This window comes from Brugia malayi (genome assembly GCF_000002995.4).
Source record: "Brugia malayi strain FR3 genome assembly, contig: Bm_v4_Chr2_contig_001, whole genome shotgun sequence".
Taxonomy (NCBI): Eukaryota; Metazoa; Nematoda; class Chromadorea; order Rhabditida; family Onchocercidae; genus Brugia; species Brugia malayi.
Window position 1 is genome coordinate 6778626 of NW_025062476.1, and position 21416 is coordinate 6800041.

The 21416-nt window shown below is 32.5% G+C and overlaps 4 protein-coding genes across 4 annotated transcripts; all 4 read right to left on the reverse strand.

Annotated features, from left to right (window-relative positions):
* Window positions 1-131: 131 nt before the first annotated feature.
* On the reverse strand, window positions 132-3686 carry Bm10447 (Uncharacterized protein; the record flags this gene model as incomplete). Its single annotated transcript, XM_001900007.2, has 10 exons — window positions 132-305; window positions 587-706; window positions 777-880; window positions 1322-1532; window positions 1810-1870; window positions 2292-2388; window positions 2541-2637; window positions 2772-2902; window positions 3195-3293; window positions 3626-3686. The coding sequence occupies 10 exons, from the start codon at window positions 3684-3686 to the stop codon at window positions 132-134; spliced, it is 1155 nt and encodes a 384-aa protein (XP_001900042.2).
* A 771-nt stretch (window positions 3687-4457) lies between these two features.
* Bm4061 (Uncharacterized protein) lies at window positions 4458-7607 on the reverse strand (the record flags this gene model as incomplete). Its single annotated transcript, XM_001900008.2, has 9 exons — window positions 4458-4461; window positions 4727-4903; window positions 5166-5302; window positions 5511-5616; window positions 5786-5897; window positions 5968-6130; window positions 6568-6674; window positions 6895-7078; window positions 7566-7607. 9 exons carry the CDS (start codon window positions 7605-7607, stop codon window positions 4458-4460), a joined length of 1032 nt encoding a protein of 343 aa, XP_001900043.2.
* Window positions 7608-9297: 1690 nt separating this feature from the next.
* Bma-trip-4 (Uncharacterized protein) lies at window positions 9298-13789 on the reverse strand (the record flags this gene model as incomplete). The annotated part of the gene is made up of 10 exons (XM_001900009.2): window positions 9298-9468; window positions 9990-10093; window positions 10300-10421; window positions 10645-10826; window positions 11197-11325; window positions 12266-12373; window positions 12629-12704; window positions 12870-13039; window positions 13432-13574; window positions 13663-13789. 10 exons carry the CDS (start codon window positions 13787-13789, stop codon window positions 9298-9300), a joined length of 1332 nt encoding a protein of 443 aa, XP_001900044.2.
* Window positions 13790-15162: 1373 nt separating this feature from the next.
* Window positions 15163-21284, reverse strand: Bma-klp-7 (Uncharacterized protein; the record flags this gene model as incomplete). The annotated part of the gene is made up of 18 exons (XM_043078697.1): window positions 15163-15242; window positions 15394-15529; window positions 15657-15752; window positions 16264-16369; window positions 16443-16510; window positions 16623-16722; window positions 17013-17168; window positions 17440-17549; window positions 17748-17855; window positions 18004-18123; window positions 18670-18793; window positions 18903-19042; window positions 19127-19204; window positions 19339-19467; window positions 19711-19838; window positions 20202-20417; window positions 20550-20727; window positions 21180-21284. The coding sequence occupies 18 exons, from the start codon at window positions 21282-21284 to the stop codon at window positions 15163-15165; spliced, it is 2178 nt and encodes a 725-aa protein (XP_042934631.1).
* Between the last annotated feature and the right edge of the window lie 132 nt (window positions 21285-21416).

Sequence of the window (21416 nt, forward strand, 5' to 3'; positions counted from 1 at the left end):
ATTAATGTAATTTAGAGTGTAGTTGTTTCTTGAGAGTTTTGGAAATGTACTGCAACCAATTCATTTTTTTTTTCTCGAAATTGAGTTATGTTTTGGTTCTATATCTCTGTGGTTGAAAAAATATGAACCATTCAAAAATCATATATTGGTCTGATTAGAAAATTGACATCAGGCTGATTGAACATGGTATGTGTAACACCTTGTAAACCAGGTAGTGATGCAGAACTTGGTCTCCATTTTCCGTTACTATCAATATCGAAATGCATCAAAGAAAGTCGGGGAATCCGTTGGTTTATTGTCGAGTGCTGTAGTAATTCAGTGTACAATGATTGTTAAATAGTTTTTTTGGATGGAAATTCTGTCCAGCCTCATTTTTAAGAACTACGCGGTTTTCAGTTTTTTATATTTCATTTTCAATTTTCTGAAATCATTATTGTAAGGATAAAGTATGAGAGAAAAGAGTACGATAGTTCGGCGTATCATTCTGATCGACTATATCCAAGAGATATAGTTTCATCTCAACACAATCTGTATTTTTGCATTCTTGTTCTGGCGAATTGTTCTGGTGGAATAACAACAATAGTACCTGTTTTGTGGTTAGCTTATTTCCATTACGAATGAATTTCTGCACAATGGCATTGATGACACAATCTTCAGCAATCAGAACAGTGCTTGCTTTATGTGGAAATTGGAGTTTTGAGACAACCTAAATTAAAAAGTATTTGGAAAACATCGTGTACTGGAGGTGGGAAATCACGAAGGAAAATGATGTAAACCTTCGCAATTCTGTTTTCAAATTCATCGAACGTTTCTTTCCCAATAATGCTATTAATGTCTTCAATCGTATATATAGTCTTTTGTTGAAGTTGGACTGTGAAAACTATAAAATGTTTAGGTAATTATCAGTCTTACAGTGGTTGAAATGAGCAGTAAGTCTCGTGAAAACAGAAATAAAGGCTATCATTTTATCGTATCTTCAAAAAAAAGGATATCAGATATGTGATATTTTGAGGTCGAATAAGTACCTTTCAGGTAAAGGAATTTTTTAGACCAGTTGCGTTATGCTATATCACACTGTTCGAGAGAAATTTTACCAAGAAGATATTTGCAAAGTAAAATAAAAGTAACTGCAGCTTATTTCGTTATGTATTTCACTAATGTATTTCATTGATTAAGTGGAATTTTTGAATTTTGACTGCTTATTCCTGTTGACATTGTGACACCTTAATAATCTCTGTTATATTTTATAAGTTTTCTGCTGGGAAAATATTTGATTAACAGTGATAAAATTTGCTTAGCAATGTTGATAAATGGCAATTACTTGGTCTCGATTCATAAGGTGAGAAGTATCTAACAAGTCCTGGCTCGACCAAGCAGTTCATAAAGATTCCAGCACCATTTATAAATTGTCGAGCAGTTTGCAGCACTGCCATTTCCGGTGCTGAATAAACCATTGTTGGCAAGTTTTGAGTCATGGCAAAGCCAGTTTTAGCTGCGAAATGTGCGCTGACGTTTGTTAATGGTGGATCGATCTTCAGCACAGTTTCAGTTCAGTTTTGAAATTTCAAAGAAAAAAGAAGTAAGTGATTAGAAACTATTTTCAGACACAAGAGATTTTGTTTTGTAAATGGCTGAAGTTCTCTAAGTTACTGGATCGTTAAATTATAAAACTGATTACCGCTTAATAAATTATCCGTACATTTTAGAATATTGGGCTACTATAAAAGTTATCGACGTTACGTTTGTGTGCTAATTCTAATAATTGTATAAACAACGGAAAATTCCAGTTAATACTTCAGAAAAAATCACCAAAAAATTATCATGCCTTTCACATCTTCGCAATGTGTCAGGCATATTAAGATCATATGGCCTGAAAAAATTTCATTAATAAACTTTATTTTGCGATCACTAATCCTAAATGTAATTCGTGACTCCTTTTTCACCTCTTAATTTTAAAATAATTTTAGTGCCCTTGTTTGCATTTCCACATCACTCTACTTTTCATTGTTATTATTTAATGGGTTGAAAATGAGTAGATTTTAATGGGTAGATGAGTTTCAAAAACTCTCATTTTGGTCTTACTATTAAATGCACCCTTTATCCGGTCATTTTTTTAATTACTAAAAGTTGAATTAAAAATAAGTGGTTTTTATTAGTAGTAAAAATATTAGTAATATTGGTAAAGATGTAGTGAGGAATGAAAATAAAGAAGGATCTATTCTATATTATTTAAGAACTACTTCAATTAATTGAACTTATTTAAAAGTTAATGCAAATTTCTCAATTATGACACGTAGAGGTTGGAGTCGTCAAAGGCTTTCACTATCCAATTGGGGAAAACTTCAGAAACAGTTTCACCACGTCTCATAAGGATCACCCGAGCATCATCTGTAATTTCATTCTGTCATTTTCATCTGAAGTAGAAAGCAATCGATGTATTAATAAACAAATTTGACTATTATTTGACTCTATTTCTTTTCTACATCGCATAAATATACAAATTTTGTCATTTTTATTGATGAAGAATTGAATGAGAAGACCTTGATGGAGATGCTTGGCTCGTAAGTTATCAATCAAACGTGTCATCATTTTGTTTGCAAAAATATCATAGCCATCAATTTCAGTTACATTCATTTCCTAAAAAACATTTCTTGCACCATGACTGAAATTATCAGCACTTTTTCATCTCTTTCAGAATGCTGTAATGAATTCCAACTGATACGTTACTGCATACAGTACTTCTCTTTTGTATCGCTTAGAGAGAAACATACCTCTCTTAAAGGGTAATGTAGTTTGGAATCGAGTTCTTCATGGGTGCTTTGTGCTGAAAATGATGACAATTTGGTACTTAAATTTGTCGAGCTGTCGATGCTAGTATTCTCACTCGATTCATGAGTGATACCTGAAAACATTCTACGTACAACCTTTACAGTTGATTATATTTATAGTTTAATATTGCTACCGTCATATGTGATTCATACCATTTCGGTGCTTATTTAAATTTCCTTAAATTATCCTAAAACTACACATTAGTTATGAAAATCTTCATTGCAGTCTTAAATTTTTGCACTATACCTTGATTAGTTTTCTTTCAATAGTATAACTTTAAATGAAAATTGGAAAGAACTGACCATAAAACTTTTGAAAATCTAATCAACAAAGAGGAAATGAGAACCAGAAAGAATGATACCAACCAACAGCGCTGCTCATCGACAGCATCGAATCGTTATGTAACGTTTTGTCTGAATTTGTCTCCTGCATTGATATGGCTGTTAAGCAATCCTCACTTCTACCTGAGTGAATAACAACTCTTAGGTGGCATTCTGTTGTTTTACAAGTGGAACTTAAATTTTCTTCTTGTTACTTTTATTTTCATTGATTTGCTCTTTTAAATTTCCACCAGAACATTCTCCTCCATTGCAATCACGAAGTGTCTTCACGGAATTTACTATAGTAATTTAATCCATACCGTTTCTGATCCCTTATTCTCTTTAAGTTATCATTCCCCCAAATCTCTCTTATGCGGAGTTAAGCAAACAAGCAAAATGCATATTTGGTATACTGAGAATTTTGCAAAAAAAGCTATTTAGCATTTGACTGCAGTTCAAGATTATTATATGTTTACAATATTTTGAGGAACTGAACTCCGAAGTATTTCGATTTCCGCTTCCACAACCCGAAAACATCGCCGTGATTACTTGCCACCAAGGGAACACAACCGCACAGCGGTCCTATCGATTTAGTAACTGCATCATCACAATCACAAACCGCCAGATTTTTAGAAATTCAGTGCAAAATCTAAACTTCAAAGAAAAATATTCAAATTCACCATATGGTGATAAAGACTGGATGTGCAAGATAACGGCTGAAATGCACGATTACAAAGTATACCAACAAACTTGCACAACTTTACAGATGGTGCTTCTATTTATGCCGTGAAAAAATTGCAAAAACCAAGCTAGATGTGAAAAGTGGAAGAGGGTAAGCTATACCTTGAATTTTATTGAAATGCCGTATTTTAAATAAATGCATTTAGAAAGAGTAATCAGCACAAATTAATCGTGCGTAGAGACCAACAAATTCTCGTGGCTTTAAAAGAAAATCAACCGTATTTTGATTTCTTTTTGGAAACTATTCTCTTTGCTTTTTCAGTGAAAACAATTCTATCCTGTTAAAATTTATCTTTTATAAAAACGATTCACTATCGACTGATAATCAAAACATATGTGATGCACTCATCTATATTATTTAAAAAAGAAATCGAACTATAACAAAGTAGTGAAGGTGTGAGTTTTTCCTTAGCAAACATATGTCATCAGCAACATTTTAAATTTTCTACAATTTCACAAACGAGCTAGCATTATTTATTGACAATATACCTAATAAATAAACACTGCAATATAAAGAAAAAAGTCACACAAATTCTTGAAAATGGTAGCATCCATCGATCTTTTTCATCATCTGAAAATAATATTAACTGGTCACTACTTACAAATATTGCATCCTTTCTAACGTATTATTCCTTCTTAACAAGTCATCCACAAACTCATCATTCAAGTTATGGAAGTCCAGCACTCCCCCACTAAAGTCCTATGTCAATATTTCTCTTCCAGTTGTAACTACTGAGCTAAAACATCAACAGTAAAGACATAAATCCAAATAGTTTTAACAAGAGTCATTAAAAGGAGATTTCTCGTGGGGTCATGAACAAAAAATAATAACATACATGAAATATTTATTGGCAGCATAAAGCTCTTTATTAGAGCCTACAGTAACAGCTCCAGAGTGTTCCCGCCAGAACATTCTCGAACCTCGTTTTAATCCGTTAACTGGCAAGAGATAATCATAAGCATCCTGCCATAACGCAAAGGGTGGACTATATGGCAACATCGAAACCACGAGTCTATAGTGAATAAAAAATTCATCAAAAATTTAATGATAAACCAATAAGCTTCAACAAATCAAAGCGATATTTCATTTCATAGACTAATGAAGACTAATAAAGATGTAGATCAATAGTACAATAACCAGAGCGCTGTTAAACGGTGCATACTAATTTATGCTATAATCTAGATACAGAAATTGCGAAGAAACGAGCTGCGATCGAACATCCCAATCTTATTTTACCTTAACTGAAATGTAAAATTTTCAAAAAACTTTTTTACCCGGAACCAGCAACTGCCATTACTGTTGATACCACTTGGAATGGATATGTAAAGCTGTTCACAAATACTGGTGCAATCAAATATAGCATTTTGCGTGTAGAAACAACAAAATTCTCTTCTTCCTTATTATTAGAACGCTGTAACGATAACTTTTAATGGTATAATTGTTAGAATGGCAAATAAGAGTATCCTGAAGTTGGCCTTATTAATAATTAAAATAAATAATTAAAACAATATTTTCTACCAAGACTGGGGAAATTCAAAACGAAATCAAAAGTCCATCTTTAACAAAACACCAGGAGCTATTAAAACTCGAATATAACACCTTCAGTAACATCAACATACAATGGCATCTTGCTGAGCACGCAATGTCATACGTTCAATACCAAAATGTACAAACTGTATACCCCATATTGACAGATACTCTACAATCAATTGCGGGATCAAACCTCTGAAATGATATACATACCCTGAATTACAATATTACAGAAATTACAAAAATTACATTAATGGTGTAAACACAAACTTAATTAAGAAATTATTCATATTTTATCAAAACAACATTTTGAAACATACAGCCCAAGTATTTTTACTCAAACCAAAAAATATTAAAAACTAACGAAAATAATCCTTTCGGACCCTCTTCAATGCCAACTAATCGCAAAGAGGATAATACGTTGTGATATTTGAGCTCATCGCCCACAATTTGTGCAATCTGCCTGATCATAACTACTGAAATTTTTGCATACGTTTTCATTAAGATCATAAACTAAACTTCTTAGATATCTAAGCAAGTAGATACCGGTGAATGGACGTGAAACAATAATAGCAGCAGTACGAGAAATACTTTCTCGTATAGCGAAACGAAGGACACGACGCATACTTTCCGTATCACTCATTTCTGATTCTTCTTTGTCTAGATTAATTGGTTTTCCACCAATTTCGGAATAATGGCGATCCATGTACTGCAAAAATGAAAGTTGCATCCACCAACACAATTGCACGAAACTGTTTATACTAAAAATAAGTGATGAACTACTTTAACTTTCAATTAGATAAAACTAATATATTGATGGATACGAAGTCTTCTCACTAATTAGTATATTCGACAACAATGTACAATTTCTTATATGGACTTCAGAAAACTTTCCAATAAATTTAATAACAAACAGTAATAATTGTTGAAACCAGATTTTGGTTATGTTACGAAGATGTCATCTATGCAACTTTAAATGTACATTAAAACACTTTATTTTCCAGCAACACTAAAAGCTTATAAAAACTTTTTTATAAAAACCTTTACAAACTTTTTCACTACTTACTCCCTACATAAAGTTGCTAACATATGACTTGTTCCTTTAAAAAGACTCTAAAAACTTATTATGATAAAATAAAAACCAACAACATTTGTTGCAAGATCAATCAACCCGGAAGTAAACTGAGAAACTATGGAAGCATCGATCCCAGTATAAAGTTTGCATAGTCCAAAGCGGTTGTATATTTTTTTGGCTAAAATTAAACAGTAATTAAATAATCAACAACTACATCTAATATGTGTTGTAATGACTCAAGTATTAACTATAAAAAATATAAAGTATTAAATAAAGTGATAGAAATATGAAAAGGAAGTAAGCAAAAGACAGCTAATTTTCTACAAAAATATCCATTGAAATTTTCCGAAACACAAACAAAATATAAGCAGCAATATGAAAAAAACAAAAGTGCATACCATATGTGAAACCATTTGGAAGAAAATATGCTTCACGGAAGAACCATAAGAATTTTCCAGATGCTAAGGGAAATGGTTCATAACCAAGTTGAAATAGAATTTTTACATGTGTTAATGGATAAACTGCAGCAGCAACCAATGTTCTTACAGCAATATACCGCCCACGTTTTTCAACCTTCTCCGCCTATAAACGTAATTGAATTAGTTAGACAAAAAAAAAAAAAAATTTTGAACAGCTTCCCCGTACAGTTTTTCTCTAATAATCAAATGAGATTAAGTAAGATGACAATTATAAAAAAAAAAATAAGCCCGATAACCAAACTATCTGTATCGTTCATCACATTCGAATACATATTACTTTATGGAGTTTCTTTTATTCTCCATTCAATTTTCAACAGATCCTACTATAGTTTCGACCCAACACCATCGCAAAAGTGGCAGATATATGTGGTAAGATTGAGAGAAGTTGGTGAACTCCAATATTTTTGATACATAACCATCATGCCTTGTGACAAATTACAATCCTCAACAGTTCGTCAATAAATCAAATACGAACATTTCATGTGAACTTCTGAGTCCTGTTTTGATTTCACTCAATTTCCCACCACATGAAGATTTATACTGAACACATACATGTCATCCCAGCAAATTAGTGGTACATCATTTCCTACCTCAGCGTCATCAAGCCCGAGATGTTGGCTCCAAGTAGGCATTTCCTTTCTTTTCACCACGGCACTCTAAAATTAACCTTTATCTCTTAACTTTTTAGAATTTAACAAGATCGCATCAAGCGTTTGTTCACATTACAGGCTACTAATAACACTCGATCTTTTCCCTTTTAGAAATGTTTTATTAGAAGTACCTGTTACTTCAAATTTCCTCTAGAAATACACTAAACGTGAAGCAAAGACCTTAAGGAACTATCTTTTGTTCTCTGTCTTTCGTAAAGAGTGTTCCGAGAGAACATAGTGAGACAATATAAGCATCCAAAAAGAAACTGATAGACCAGATCTGTGTTATCAGAATTAATATATTCCTAAATCTATACAGCTTTGGTATGTCGCTACAAGCTTCACTTCATAAATTGAACAGAAACCGTGCGGAGAAAATCACTGCAATACCCTCCTCATAATTTGCAACTGTATAGTAGATGTAGCAGAAAAAAATAATTGGTTTTCTCTGAATCTCATTCCTTGAATTTCCTCATCAAATCACAACTTCGAGGTCCAATACAGAATCCAGATCCAGCAATGATAACAGAGACAAGACCACTTCATTTTACTTATGGTAACGAAGATCAGATCAGACTTGAGTACGATAAGAAGAATAACTTCTAGAGACATGTTACAACACATTTAATCACAGCTGGCTAATTTCTTCTTATCCATTTCGGACTTAAATAGAGAAACTGGTGAATGCAAAATCCTGCACCCTTTTCCCCTACTTTCTCCTCATACCATGGTCATAACTTCGGAAAGCATTCAAAGATTGTAGCTTCATATCGGAAAACAAATTAGTTTGGTCAGTAATGAATAATAAAATGAAAATATGGAATTCGACTGCATATTTTATTTTTGAAAAAAGAGAACATTTTAGTTATAGGTTATGTAAACCGGAAATACAGAGAATCAATAAATGGTCCTCAGAAGGAAAAATTCCAAAAACTGTCAAGCTTATAAAGTGCAAGTTTTGTAAAAAAAAGACGCATCAAAGAAAATCTCTGCTGTCCAACAGGAAATTTTGAGGCAAGAAAAAAAGTGAGAGAGTTCATTTGAGATCACCAAAATCATATATCAACGTAAAATAAATTAGAAAAAAGCGCGGTCTACGAGTTCAAAATCTCTTACTCAAAAAACTGTGTTCAAATCACTTGCCAATAAGTATAGGAACTCTTCACGTTTTAGTTACAGCTAATTATATTAGGAAAAGCAACAAATCAATTCCAAGCTGTATTAACTAATCTGGTTTTGATTATGTTAACCACAGTAAATAAAAATCACTGTATATTTTGCAATACATCGATGTATCGATGTAAGAGCTTTAAAATTACAGAGTATATGAGATACCAATCTATATTAAAAACTTAAGGAAGATCACATAATAATTAGTTCAATTGAATATCACTGCTCTTTTTTTATGTATTTTTTCTATTCCTGGTGTTGATCATTCACTACCATCTTTTTGTCATCAAATCAAAGTAATCAACTTTGCAAATGAACAATAGTAAAAAAGTCGAACTTTGAGGCAGAAATATTGCTCACTGTATTTACACAGAATCCAGAATGTTACACTAAAATAAATGAAAAATAATTATATATTATCTTCAGTATATAAAATAACAAAGATAACCATCCTAAGTTTACGTGCTAACCATTACCATAATTTCAGTCTAATAAAAACCACTCAAAAAAAAGATATTGGTTCGAGAATTTGCTTTATAGCAGTCAGCAACTGCTTATCAACTTGATAAATATTCGAAACAGGAATGTGAGGAATAGGAATAAGCAACGGTTCAAAGACATCGAATATAAGAACGTAAGATCCTTCAGTATCAATGCATTCCTTGTTCGAATACTGAAATATAATATGATCTACTTTTAATCGAAAAACAAAATATCAAAAAGAGAAATACGTATCCTTATTCGAATTATATGGATTTTATTTACATTGTTATTAACAACTTAGAACATATCACTCGATAGCCCTGTTTCCTATCTTAGGTAATCTAAATAAAAAACTGCCCAGTACTACAGGTTTATGTCACAGCATAAAATATAAAATTAGGTTTCTAATAGAATTACTAAACGAAAATAGTGCATAAACTTTTTCAATCAAAAAAAAAACGATGGCACAAAAATTGTTGTCTGTCAGATACTGAAATTCTGTCAGTAAATAGAATTTCAAATACTCTACAGTCGAAACTAGCATTAGTTTATTGCAAATATTGCACCAACACTGTCTTACATCGCTATTTTTCTCAAGAATTCAAAAAACAGAAGACATCTCGCGGCATTTAATACAAATTTTAAATAACAAAAAGCTTAATCTAAATGTTACTTAGTTAACACAACACTTTTATTTTAAATCAATAATACCTTCTCTCCATACTCTTCCATCGATAAACAATCAGTAAGCAATGCGCGACCTACAATCGCACCCGAAGGAAATTCTGATGGAAGATTGTATTTTTCCATACTATCTAGAAATTCAATCTTTACTTATCATACAGCCAAAATAATAAAAAAATTAAAAAAATATGCACAAAAGTTTCAGAAACCATGAAAATCATAGTTTAAAAATTTAAGTACAAATAACTAATAAGGTAAAAATCTTTAACAGTATAAGAGCTCTTTTTCCAATTTGGATATTACTCTGCTTTATAATTTATTTAAATGTATTACTTACTATTTGAAAAAGAATGCCAACGTGAGATCTCCCTGTTAATTTCATTTTTTGAAGCAGTTTTACTTTTCGAAGCAATAAGTATTGGCCCTCTAATGTCAACAACTTCATTCCATGGAAGATGCCTGCAAAGTCTTTCCCTCTGTCTCTCTTTCTCTCTCCCTCTCTCTCCATATACATATATCGGTCTGCTTGTTTAATGCTGACCCCACTGCCAAATATCATACGCATTTGTTGTAGATTTACAGCACACACACATATTATTAAACCATAATCAAATTCAGCGACACATTTGCTCTCAAATCTTTCTGGGATATATAATACAACAAACAAGGTAGTATAATGAACCTTCGAAATCCAAAAGCTAGCAGAGTTGCAAGAGGCTGAACGATACCGATCGAATAACCTTTTCTTGCCACTTCCGTATATATCATTTCATCATTTAACATCATAAATGCTCCGTCTTCAATATCTCCTTCATTACCGCTATCCTGTTGGTGATTGGCTTCTCGTTTATTTCGCCTTTTATACTGAAATAGGCAAAGATTGATATGTCGCATTATAAAAGATACATAATTTTTTCCAGTACATTATGTGTCGGAAGTAAATCATATCTAGTTGAAGATCACTAGAAATCCCTCCGTAAGACAATAAAAACAAAATCTTATTATTAAACAAGTAGATTAGATTAGTAGATAGTTCCCATTTCACATATAAACTGCTTTTGTTATATACATTTTCTCCCAAATTTCAGTCGTAAAAACTTGCTGCTATACGAAAAATAGACTCTAGCTTACTCTATAATTGTAATTAATTTTCAGATGGACGAAAAGAAGAGATTTTCCTATTAGATTTTTCTCTTAATGTCCTACCAGTGAAAAAGAAAGAAAAAACAAGTACCTTCAGTACAAATCCATCCGGAGCCCACTTCGCCATAGGTCTTGATGCTTCAGTCTGTTGCCTTCTCTTGGAAGATAACAAAATTGACTCGATCACTGGATCATGTATGTCCTCATATTTTTCCCTGACCTGAAATTAATATCCAAATATGATATGCAATAGTAAAAAGGTATTAAAAAAATTTCATCATAAAAAAACAGATCTTCCATTTTTACCACTGACATGTTGAAATAAGATAACAGTAAAGATTTGCGATTATATCGAAAACGACGTTCATAAACTATGGAATATTCTAAGCAAATAATCTAATTCATTCTTTTTCAACCAAACTTATATCATTACAGAATTATCTGCAAATACTACAACTTCTAATTTCATTATTCCTATAATCTATAAAAAAATAATGTAAAGAAAATTAAGAGCTCCCAGTCTAATCACTGACATACACACAAAAAAGGCGGCAAGCTACCTCTTTTACTATAAGTCTTTTGCTCTTATTAATTTAGCTAACAAAAGCACATAAAGTAAGTACTATTTACGACAAACAGGAGCAATCCGAAAACAATTAGACTACTACAAAAGTCACTATGTAATTTACTTCATAGAAAAAAAACAATTCTTGCATGCTTACACTCTCAATAACCATCGTTTCTAAAGATGAATGAAAATGTACCATGCAGTTTTGCTATGCTCCCATAACCTTTTGTAAACCAACACTACAACGAAAAAGAACAACAAATTTATTTATCACTACGGAGATTTGTTAATTGCTATCCTCTGACTGATAGAGATATCTCAAAGTCTATCTCTAGTTATATTGATTTGGAATTAAACTTGCTCAAAAGCACAAATACTGTGACATCAAACTAATATTTTCAGACGTCTTACTAAAACTCTTAAAACATCCCATTCCAAGCGTAAAATGAAACTTTGGCAGAGAAACTTCAAGTCATTGCAAAACAATGATTAATTGAATAAATGAATATTCCATTGGCTGCAACGCATACAAATACTACTTTTAAAAACCCGACCTAAATATTTTTTGGAATTTCTTCATAAACACGCTTACTTCATAAACACTGGTTTTTTCTAAATCGAAATCCACAGTGAAAGCCCGTCTTTGTCGTATTCTTAATTCTTTTAATTCTTCTTTACGAGCCATGATAGCTTCTCGTTCCTGTAAACACTTCTTCTCATAAACACTGGTAGCTTACTCATGTGAACAGATCAAACTAAGTTACTTAATTAGGTAATAAATCGAATAAAATACATTTGAATTACAATATTTGTTCAGGAGATTTACCACAGTCAAGTTAGACGCGATATAATTCACCAGTTAGACTCAAAACAGGCGCAATACAATAATTCATGAAAGGTGGAAGGTATCGAAGTCTGAAAGGTCCTAGTAATCCCAATAAGGAACAACACTAACCGCTTTTGTCAAATATATGTTATTTTCCATGTTATAATAGTCCGATTCTAGATCGTGAATGCGTGTCTTCATTTCTCTAAAATTGCTTATCTGTATTTAAAATTTCCTAGCTGAAACAGTTTCTTTTTCACTAATAAAATTCACTTTTATCAATAAATATGCGCTCCCAAAAAAAGTTTCTCTACCGTAACAATCTACATTATCTACAACAATATAATTTAATATATACGAACGATCCTACGCATTAGAATCCGCAGCCAATAATTTATTTTTGTACTGTTCAGCTTCTGCTAACACACTCCCGACTGATGCCGAAGAAAATACTCCTCCATCAACAGTTTTTTCGTCTCTACATCCCATTAATCTGTAGTAAAGTTCAACCGATTTTCTTGACTGTTGCCGATTCAAAAGCTAAAATGGTTCATATAGATGTTCTGATAATGAAATCCAAGTAGTTTCCTAAGTTTAGTTTAAGTAGAAATGAGAAAAAAAGTTTAAATATACTTGTTTTTCAACTTTAATTTAGAATTAGAACAAACGACATATATAATTTACGGCAATCTCCTACATGATTATATATGGTAAATATTGCATTTGCTTATATTCTCTACTGAAACTTTCTGGGCGTAAATTCTAGACCATAGCGTTTTTTTTGAAACTGTTGAAACTGATTCAAAGTTGCAGAAAAAAAAAAAAAGTGTTCACTACGAAACAGTCAAGCTAATAAAACATGAATTGGTTAAAAACACCTCAAACTGCAGTACAGTTACTAATGTCAAACATAAGTGCCTATAAGAACTTACTTCCCGTTCTTCTCGAGTGCAGACGAGTTCACCGCAGAACATACAAGGTCCACTGCCCTCCTGTTCACATACTATACGTCCACAGCTCAAGCAGTTCCGAATCAAATTATGCATTCTAGCTTGACAATCACAGCAGTGTCTTCCTAAAACTTTCATGCCGTAGTATGTGGACTAGAATTTCCCTCTTTCACGTTCTTTATAAACATGCATGAAATTTGAAGCTGAACCTACCCGAACGCAGTTTACTAGCAAGATTGTTATTCTTGAACGTTACAGAAATACTTGGCTTCTGTTGCTGAGAATGGATTTCATTTAGCGATGCTGCTAATGATTTCAGCGAATGGTTCGAATGGTTCATTTTAGGTGCACATCATCCTGCAAAAGCATAGAAGGCACCTACACTGTTTATATGATCAGCTCCAAAACTTCACAAACATTCTACAATCACGCGAATTGAAAATGTACTCCTCTTGCACAACTTATAACCCCGACTTCTACATTTGTCTCTTTTTTTTCCTCTTAAAAACACATCAGGTTGTGGATCTAAGGAACCGGTGTGTTCTTTACATGGTTTACGAATCCACGCGATTCCTTATGTAATTTCAAGGCATTATCAATCATAACTGAAAGTATCAACTTGTACTTGCAAAGTAGCCACTAGCATTCATGGAAATCAGCCGTAATTTGCTGTCAGTTCTAAAACAAAGCTAAATTCAGATTCATTTCAATTGCACATGTAAAGCAGAAAAAGGTACCAGTAAATAATAAGAAGGTACTAGTAAATGTTAATGACAAATAATGAGGACTAATTAATTTTTTGGAGATTCTTTCCCTGGAACATTCTACACCTATCAATCTTATCGACAAACTAGATATTTTTTTTTTTTTTCGATGAAAATATACTCTCATTGCAATCAGCATTGTTATACACAAAAGTAATTTGCAATAAATGTGGCAGTCATCAACATCACCAATATCTGGGAACTCCTTGGTTACAAAATTTTCTCATAAAATACATATGAAGCACATGTTCGCAGTAATAAAGAAAAAGTTATGTTACGAATGCAAAATGTAAATTACTTAATTATAGAGGCAAGAGATTATGTCACGAGGAAGCATGGGAAAAAATCACTAACTTTACCCGTCCTACAAGCCTTCATTACATAATCATAATTACATTTACATTCCAAGATACTTTAAGGAAGAGATTACACTTCATTCTTAAACCCTTATATACTAACATGAAGAGTTCAAACATGCAATCTTCATTTTAGTAACACAAACCAAACTACTGAGTGAACACATATGATGCAGGTATATGTCATAAATTTTCGTTAGATTATATTGATGATATCTCTTAATCTACAATTTCTGCGGAATGGAATAATTTTTCGGATCAAAAAAAAACATGGACAGTTTCATACAAATATCTCCAATAATCGCTGGAATATTTTCCCTGCGCTTTATAAAAAATTCAAGCTGAAGCTATCCAAAGCATAAAAATGGTAAGCAAGAAAAAATTACAATTCATGAAGTGAGCAGAAATTCTACAAAACGGTGCAAAGAGTAATAAACAAATAATCACAGTTTAAATGTTATAAGAAACATACGAAATTTTTATATGAACAACAAAGCACAATAAATTTCACTGACGCAATACAAACATTTATGTTAAATTCCAACAAATATAATAACTACTAAAAGAGAAGTGGAAACTTAATCCACATCGATTCAATGCCGCTTATGATTTGTTTGCTTTTTACTAATCTCCGATTCCTTACCAAGTTCTGATACTAGACACTCGGCATTATCTAAAATTAATACTGGATAATAAACCGTTTTAAGTGCTAAATCCTCCACTAAATTTCGTACTACCTCTAGAAACAGATGGTATTACTACCATCTGTTTCTACCGAGGTAAGAAGGTCAAAAATAAGGCAAGGCTATAAAAAAAAGACTAACCATATAAACGCATATATCTATCACGCTGGTCACGAGCAAAATTTTGCAAATCGATAGCAAAAGCATCAATGTCATAATCCACTTTACTTGGCCGCTTTAACAAAGATGCCATTTCCGCCTTTGTTCTCTCCATATCCTTAAAAAGATATCGTACTGTGATGCTATTATATACCAGTAACAAAAATAAAACAAAGTTTCTTCCGTCATCAGTACAAAATACCACATATCAATTTCAAGTTTTTAATATAAAAAAGTTGACTTACTTCATACAGTGTAGTTAACTCGTTACAGGACTTCTCTTCCGCTAGGGATATATTTTGTAATGTTCTCTGCAATCGATATCTTTCATCGTTCACTCCCTAAAACCTAGATAACGAGAGAGGAGCCTCGAATCTATTCCTATTTCTAAATAATATTCTTAAAACAAAATCACTAAAATCCACGTAAAACAACGTCACATGACTTGAACCATAGGTCAATACGAAAAATGAATTATGTTTTAGCATCTCTAGTCTCCTCAAAAATAATTCACATAAGCAATTTAAAAATACAAAATCTAAGACGTTGAAAAATTTTTTTTTTGCAATGTATGGTAGATATTAAAAGTTAACGAGGAAAGTTTTACTTCAATAAAGAGATAGAGGAAGCCATATAGATAAACGGAAGGTAAAGGTAGTCAAAAAGAAATGTACCAGTTCGATTTATATTTCTTAATGGCACTTAACACTGACTATATTTTGACTTCGTGAAGTGTGTGAGGGATATCGATAAGATAAATATAGAAAGACAAACTCGCACGGAAGGTTCTTTGACGTGAACCAAAATGTTATCATAATTAAAGTCATAATCTAATTAAATCAAACCGCATACATTTCTTGACTGCAGAATATCACAATCCTCATCAATATTACTTAACATAAGCTCTTCATCCTCCATTGGTGAATTCAATCCATCTTCAGCACCTAATTCTTTTACTCTAAAAAAAAAAAAAAAAACAAGTGAATGTTCAGTGATGAAATGAAAAAAAAAAGAAAAGAAACGAATGACACCTGTCAGCATATCGTAAAGTATTCAAAGTATGCTCGCAACAAGACATGCCGGGGCTAATCATTGCTATCTGTAATTACAATAAGGTTGTTAGAAATATACAAAAACTGTTTCAGCACCAAGTACAGTTTACAAAAACTTTGAAACTACGTAAATGAAGAAATAATTTTTAAATGCTTCACCATACACGTCCTTGCATTCGAACCAATGAAACTATCACGAAGGACAAGCGTTAATTTGGAAGCTCGAAATGGAACATGGGCTGAATTCCGACCCATTGCTCTACAGTAGAAAAGAACAGTTAAAAATAAATGAAAATTATGCAGTAAGATCAGAATAGTAAAAAATGACAGAGCTCATCTTCTGCATATCACCTTAAGAATTGATAAAACGTCAATGCACGTTGAATACATCTATGCTACACTTCTCATCTACAACTTCCTTCATTTACATATTACATAGGTCACATTATCTCCCTAGTAGTCAATTAGATTCAGTTTTTTTTTCTCAGGTTTTTTCTTAGATGGAATAAGTTTTTAATATAAAAGAGCAAATTCAGATTTTTTGTTCACCTTATACACTCTTTGAGAGCTAGAAGAGATTTATTGATTTCTGAACCTTCCATACGAGTTTGCCGATCTGTATTTATTGTATCGACACCTCGCTCATTGCCCGCTAAATCAATCAAGGAAAATTTTCCCCATATGCGTCCTAATCCTTTCTCCGTTCTGAAATAAAAATATGGTCAAAGCTGTGTATAAAGAAGTATATATATATATATCTGTTCCCTGTCAGGAATTTTTTTTTACTTCTCCCAATTTTTTTGCTCTCTCTTTTCTTTTTCTGTTTTTTCACAGCAAAAAATTTCTCTTGTTACAATGGAATGTGAGGTGTAAAGAAACATTAATTAAAATTTTGGTATCTATTAAATGATCCATGGCTCCAAAACATGAATAGTCTAGTGAAATTAAAAGAAAAAAGTAAAGATCAAAAAACTACCTTTTACGAAGAATAATTTGAAACACAGCATGTGATCGAGATGAATTGGCGTTAGCAGAAGTTGTACCTGCCGTCCGCATCAATGTCCCCTTCTTTATTAACTCTAGAACCTGAAACAAGAACCGTTCATTATGTCGAAAAAGCCTGACATGTATATATTCTACAAGAAAATCAAGAAAACATGAAGATTTATTTAAAGTAGTGAATGTAACCATCGATCTGTACATGGCTGCTGCATCCAATATGTATAAAATGCTGATACGATCAATTGAGTTCAAAACATTAAACTCAAAATAGAAAATACCAACATCATCTTCGTCATGAACCGGCACTTCTTGCAATCCAACCACTTGAACCTCTTTTTTACCATCTTCTAACACCCGTAACATGGCCTTATTTCCGATAAGATCAAAGACCTGAAATGACATCTATGTTAGAAAATAGCCAATAAACTGAAAAAATAAATAAATGAAAGAATAAATGAGTTTAGCTGTTTTCTAAAAGTGTTAATTAAACAATGTCATATATAAAAACAACAAAATTCTGAATTGTCACAGTACTAACTTTACCACCGTATATCTCGAAAAAACTGCAGCAGACTTGGAGGCTATATCTTTTATAATCTTTGTGTAACAGCTTGAACACATCACTTGCTGTAAGGGCGTATATACCTTTAGTACAATCCTAAAAATTAAAAAAGGTTGAGATATTGTTACCTTTGTTTTACATCTTTCGTGAATAGTTACGAAAACAACTTATAGGTTTTACTTTTAAATGATGACTTAGCGGCTGAATAATTGCCATTCAGTATCTTACGTTAGAAAAAAAAAAGAAAAAGCCTGAAAAAGTTAAAATAAATTTTGCAAATTTTGATAAGAGCAAACTGGGATCAAACTCTCAAGTGTCGTAGTTGAAATTTGACGGGGAATTTGTATCATAATAACTACACATAAAAACAATTTAAAAAACAGAGTTCGTATCATTGTTCAAAAAAATTTTTTCCCATTGTTCTCATGTATACCACTGTATAGTCAAACAGAAATGATTCAAAGCACTACTACGAAAGTGACACTTGGAACCCTACTGTACGTGCTTATATACTACAAAATTATGAAAAACGGTAATTTTTGAAAATGATAACGAACGAAATATGAATATAAGAAAGACTGGGAACGAAAAAAGTTCAGTAGAGCATCTGAATAATGATCAATGTGAAAATTTCCTGCTTACCTGCATTTTACCTGTGAAATCGCCACCCATGGTATGGGTTTTACCAGATCCTGTTTGGCCGTAAGCAAAGCAAGTAGCAAAACCTTGCTCGAAGATTGTTTTCACGAGCGGCTGTGCAGTGAACCTAAAAGCGATCGCATCTTAGCCAATATATGAAAATTCATTCTACATCTCCTGAATTTCTTCCGTTTCTGCAGAATAAAATTTTGATAGTATTAACATTAAAAACTGACTTGTAAACCATCTCATTACTTGTATTTTCGTCAAAAGTATAATCGAATCGAAATTTTTGATTTTCCAAATATTTCGTCAAATCCACTTTTACTTGAGGTTGATGAACAATCAAATGGTCCCTGTTTGGAATAGTTATCACCTGCAAACAATTACATAAAACATTTCAATACAAAATTAGTTCTGTCACTGGAACAATATTATGAAAACCTGTTTAAATATAAACCTCAATTTCTTTTTTCATGATTTCTTTCCTATTGAGAGGCCTCTTTCGAACACAAACGCAGATTCGGTGATCAGTGACCTAGAAATAGACTTCTATCAATTCCACAATTAAATTTAGCTTTATGATTTGGACCACTGCTGTATGTTATCATGGAACTCACCGGAATTCCTAATTTATTACATACTTCCAAAATCTCTAAAACACTATTTTACCTGATCGGACATTTTCAATGGACGGAAATCGATTTGTGACTGGTAATCACGAATCATTGTCAAAAACTGCCAATTTGGATTACCGGGATCAATACTCTTCAGCTGTTCTTTCTGCCTTCTTGCCTCTTGCTGTAATTATCCAAGTGATAAAGTGCTTTCAGAAGTTCATTGAAGAAACCAAAAAATTCATCAAAAGCTTTATTCTTTGAAAATCCACCTATTCTTTAGTCCTTTTTTTTTTTTTTTTTTTTTTTTTTTCGTAAAAAATTAGACAAGCTATTCTTCAGTCCTTTTTTGCAAAAACGAAATTAATTCTTCCACCTAGAAATTCTCGGTCATGAAACGCTGATGACTAAAAAGACAAAATTAAACCTGCTGAGCACGTCGTTCTTCTCTGTTTCTTTGTAGTCGCTCAATTTCCTGCATAGTAGAGGATTTTTGATTTTGATGTTGTTGGCCACTCTTTAGTGCACTGATATCCACTGTTTCGTTCGCCGCTGCTAAAAACGGGAATTCTTTCAAATCATCAGGAATTTTGTCACATATTATTTTAAAGGAATTTTATCATATAATCATTCAAACAACCAGAATTTTCTTGTAAGCATCTTTTTTAAACAAACTGCATATATAGTTTGTATGATACTTTTTTACAATCAAAAAAGTCACTGAAAGTTTAGATGGAGTTTGATAACCAATGAAATTTCAGCTTTGCCAATGAAAGACACGAATATACAGTACAAGCTTCTCCATCTCTATCCTCAAAACCCACTTTAAATAGACACAACCATTTCAAAACACTACTAGCTTAAGAAGCTGACTGATTAGTTATGCATTCCTTTTGAAAATCTTCGACATTTGCTTACCTGTCAAGGAATCAACTTCGAAACATGAAGGATCAAGAGTATAACGTTGTTGCTTTGGCGGTGGAAGTTTACTAGGAGCTTGGAGCAGGCTTACACGATTGTATCCGTTCATCTGTGTATTCGATGCAGCATTACTTCCATTCGTAGCTGCGAACTGTGGACCAACATTATTGGCCCGTGAGGTAACCAATTTTTGGTTGTGGCGTCTAATTTCCGCTAAATTAGAGGAAGCAAATTCAGATAAGTTATGCTGTTCAGTATAAAATAAAATGAAATAAACGAACAAATGGAGTAATTTATGCAGATGACTACTAAAAAAGAAATAGGCTGAAGATATGTCTGCCATACTTTCATTATTATTCTGAGTTCTTTGTTGAAGTTCTACTGATGCTCCTGAATGATTTTCATCATTGGTAATAGAAGGGGCAAAATTCATCGATGAAGACGTCGAAGGAGGTGGTGCGGCCAATGTAGGATTAATTGCTAACAGCGTTCTTAAATCGATCTCTTTACCTTTAGTTTCTCCCTGGAACGTTATGCTATTTTAAATCACAAAGGCAATTTCACAACTGTTCAACGGATTCACACAAATATAAGAAATCAGCGGATTTTGTACATAAAATTGTGCCTTTTGAGTGATTCAGTTCCAGCCTACCTAACGCTCTTCCCCAATTTTTTTTTTCTTTGCAAAACTAAAATAAAAAGACAATGAATTTGCCAGACAAAGACATCAAATTCATCCAACCTATCAAATATATCCCACTTACTAAAAATAATAAGTCAAAATAAAAAATGACATAAATGATCAAAAAAAAAATGCAAAACACAGCACTAAGAAATTGAATGTAATACATTATCGACATAACGACCAATCCTAAGAAAGCGATTGAAATCCCTCAGAAAGCTACTGAACGCAATCAACTAACATACTTAAAAGTATTTTAAATCAGAAATACTTGCATTTTCAAACCATTCGACAGTCACCGACTGTGTTCCCTTACGGACTTCACTGATAACAGCATTGTGAACTCGACCATCTGAACGTCGTATATCGACGTGCATCCCCACATTGATTCTTTCCATTTCTCCTTTCCTTGAGTTTTTCTATAAGTTCAAGCTGAAGCACTAGATTTTACAAGTTCCAAAACAAATGAAGCGCTCAATGAAATATTAATTTTAACGAATGAGAATAGAAAGGGAATGTACGACTAAAAT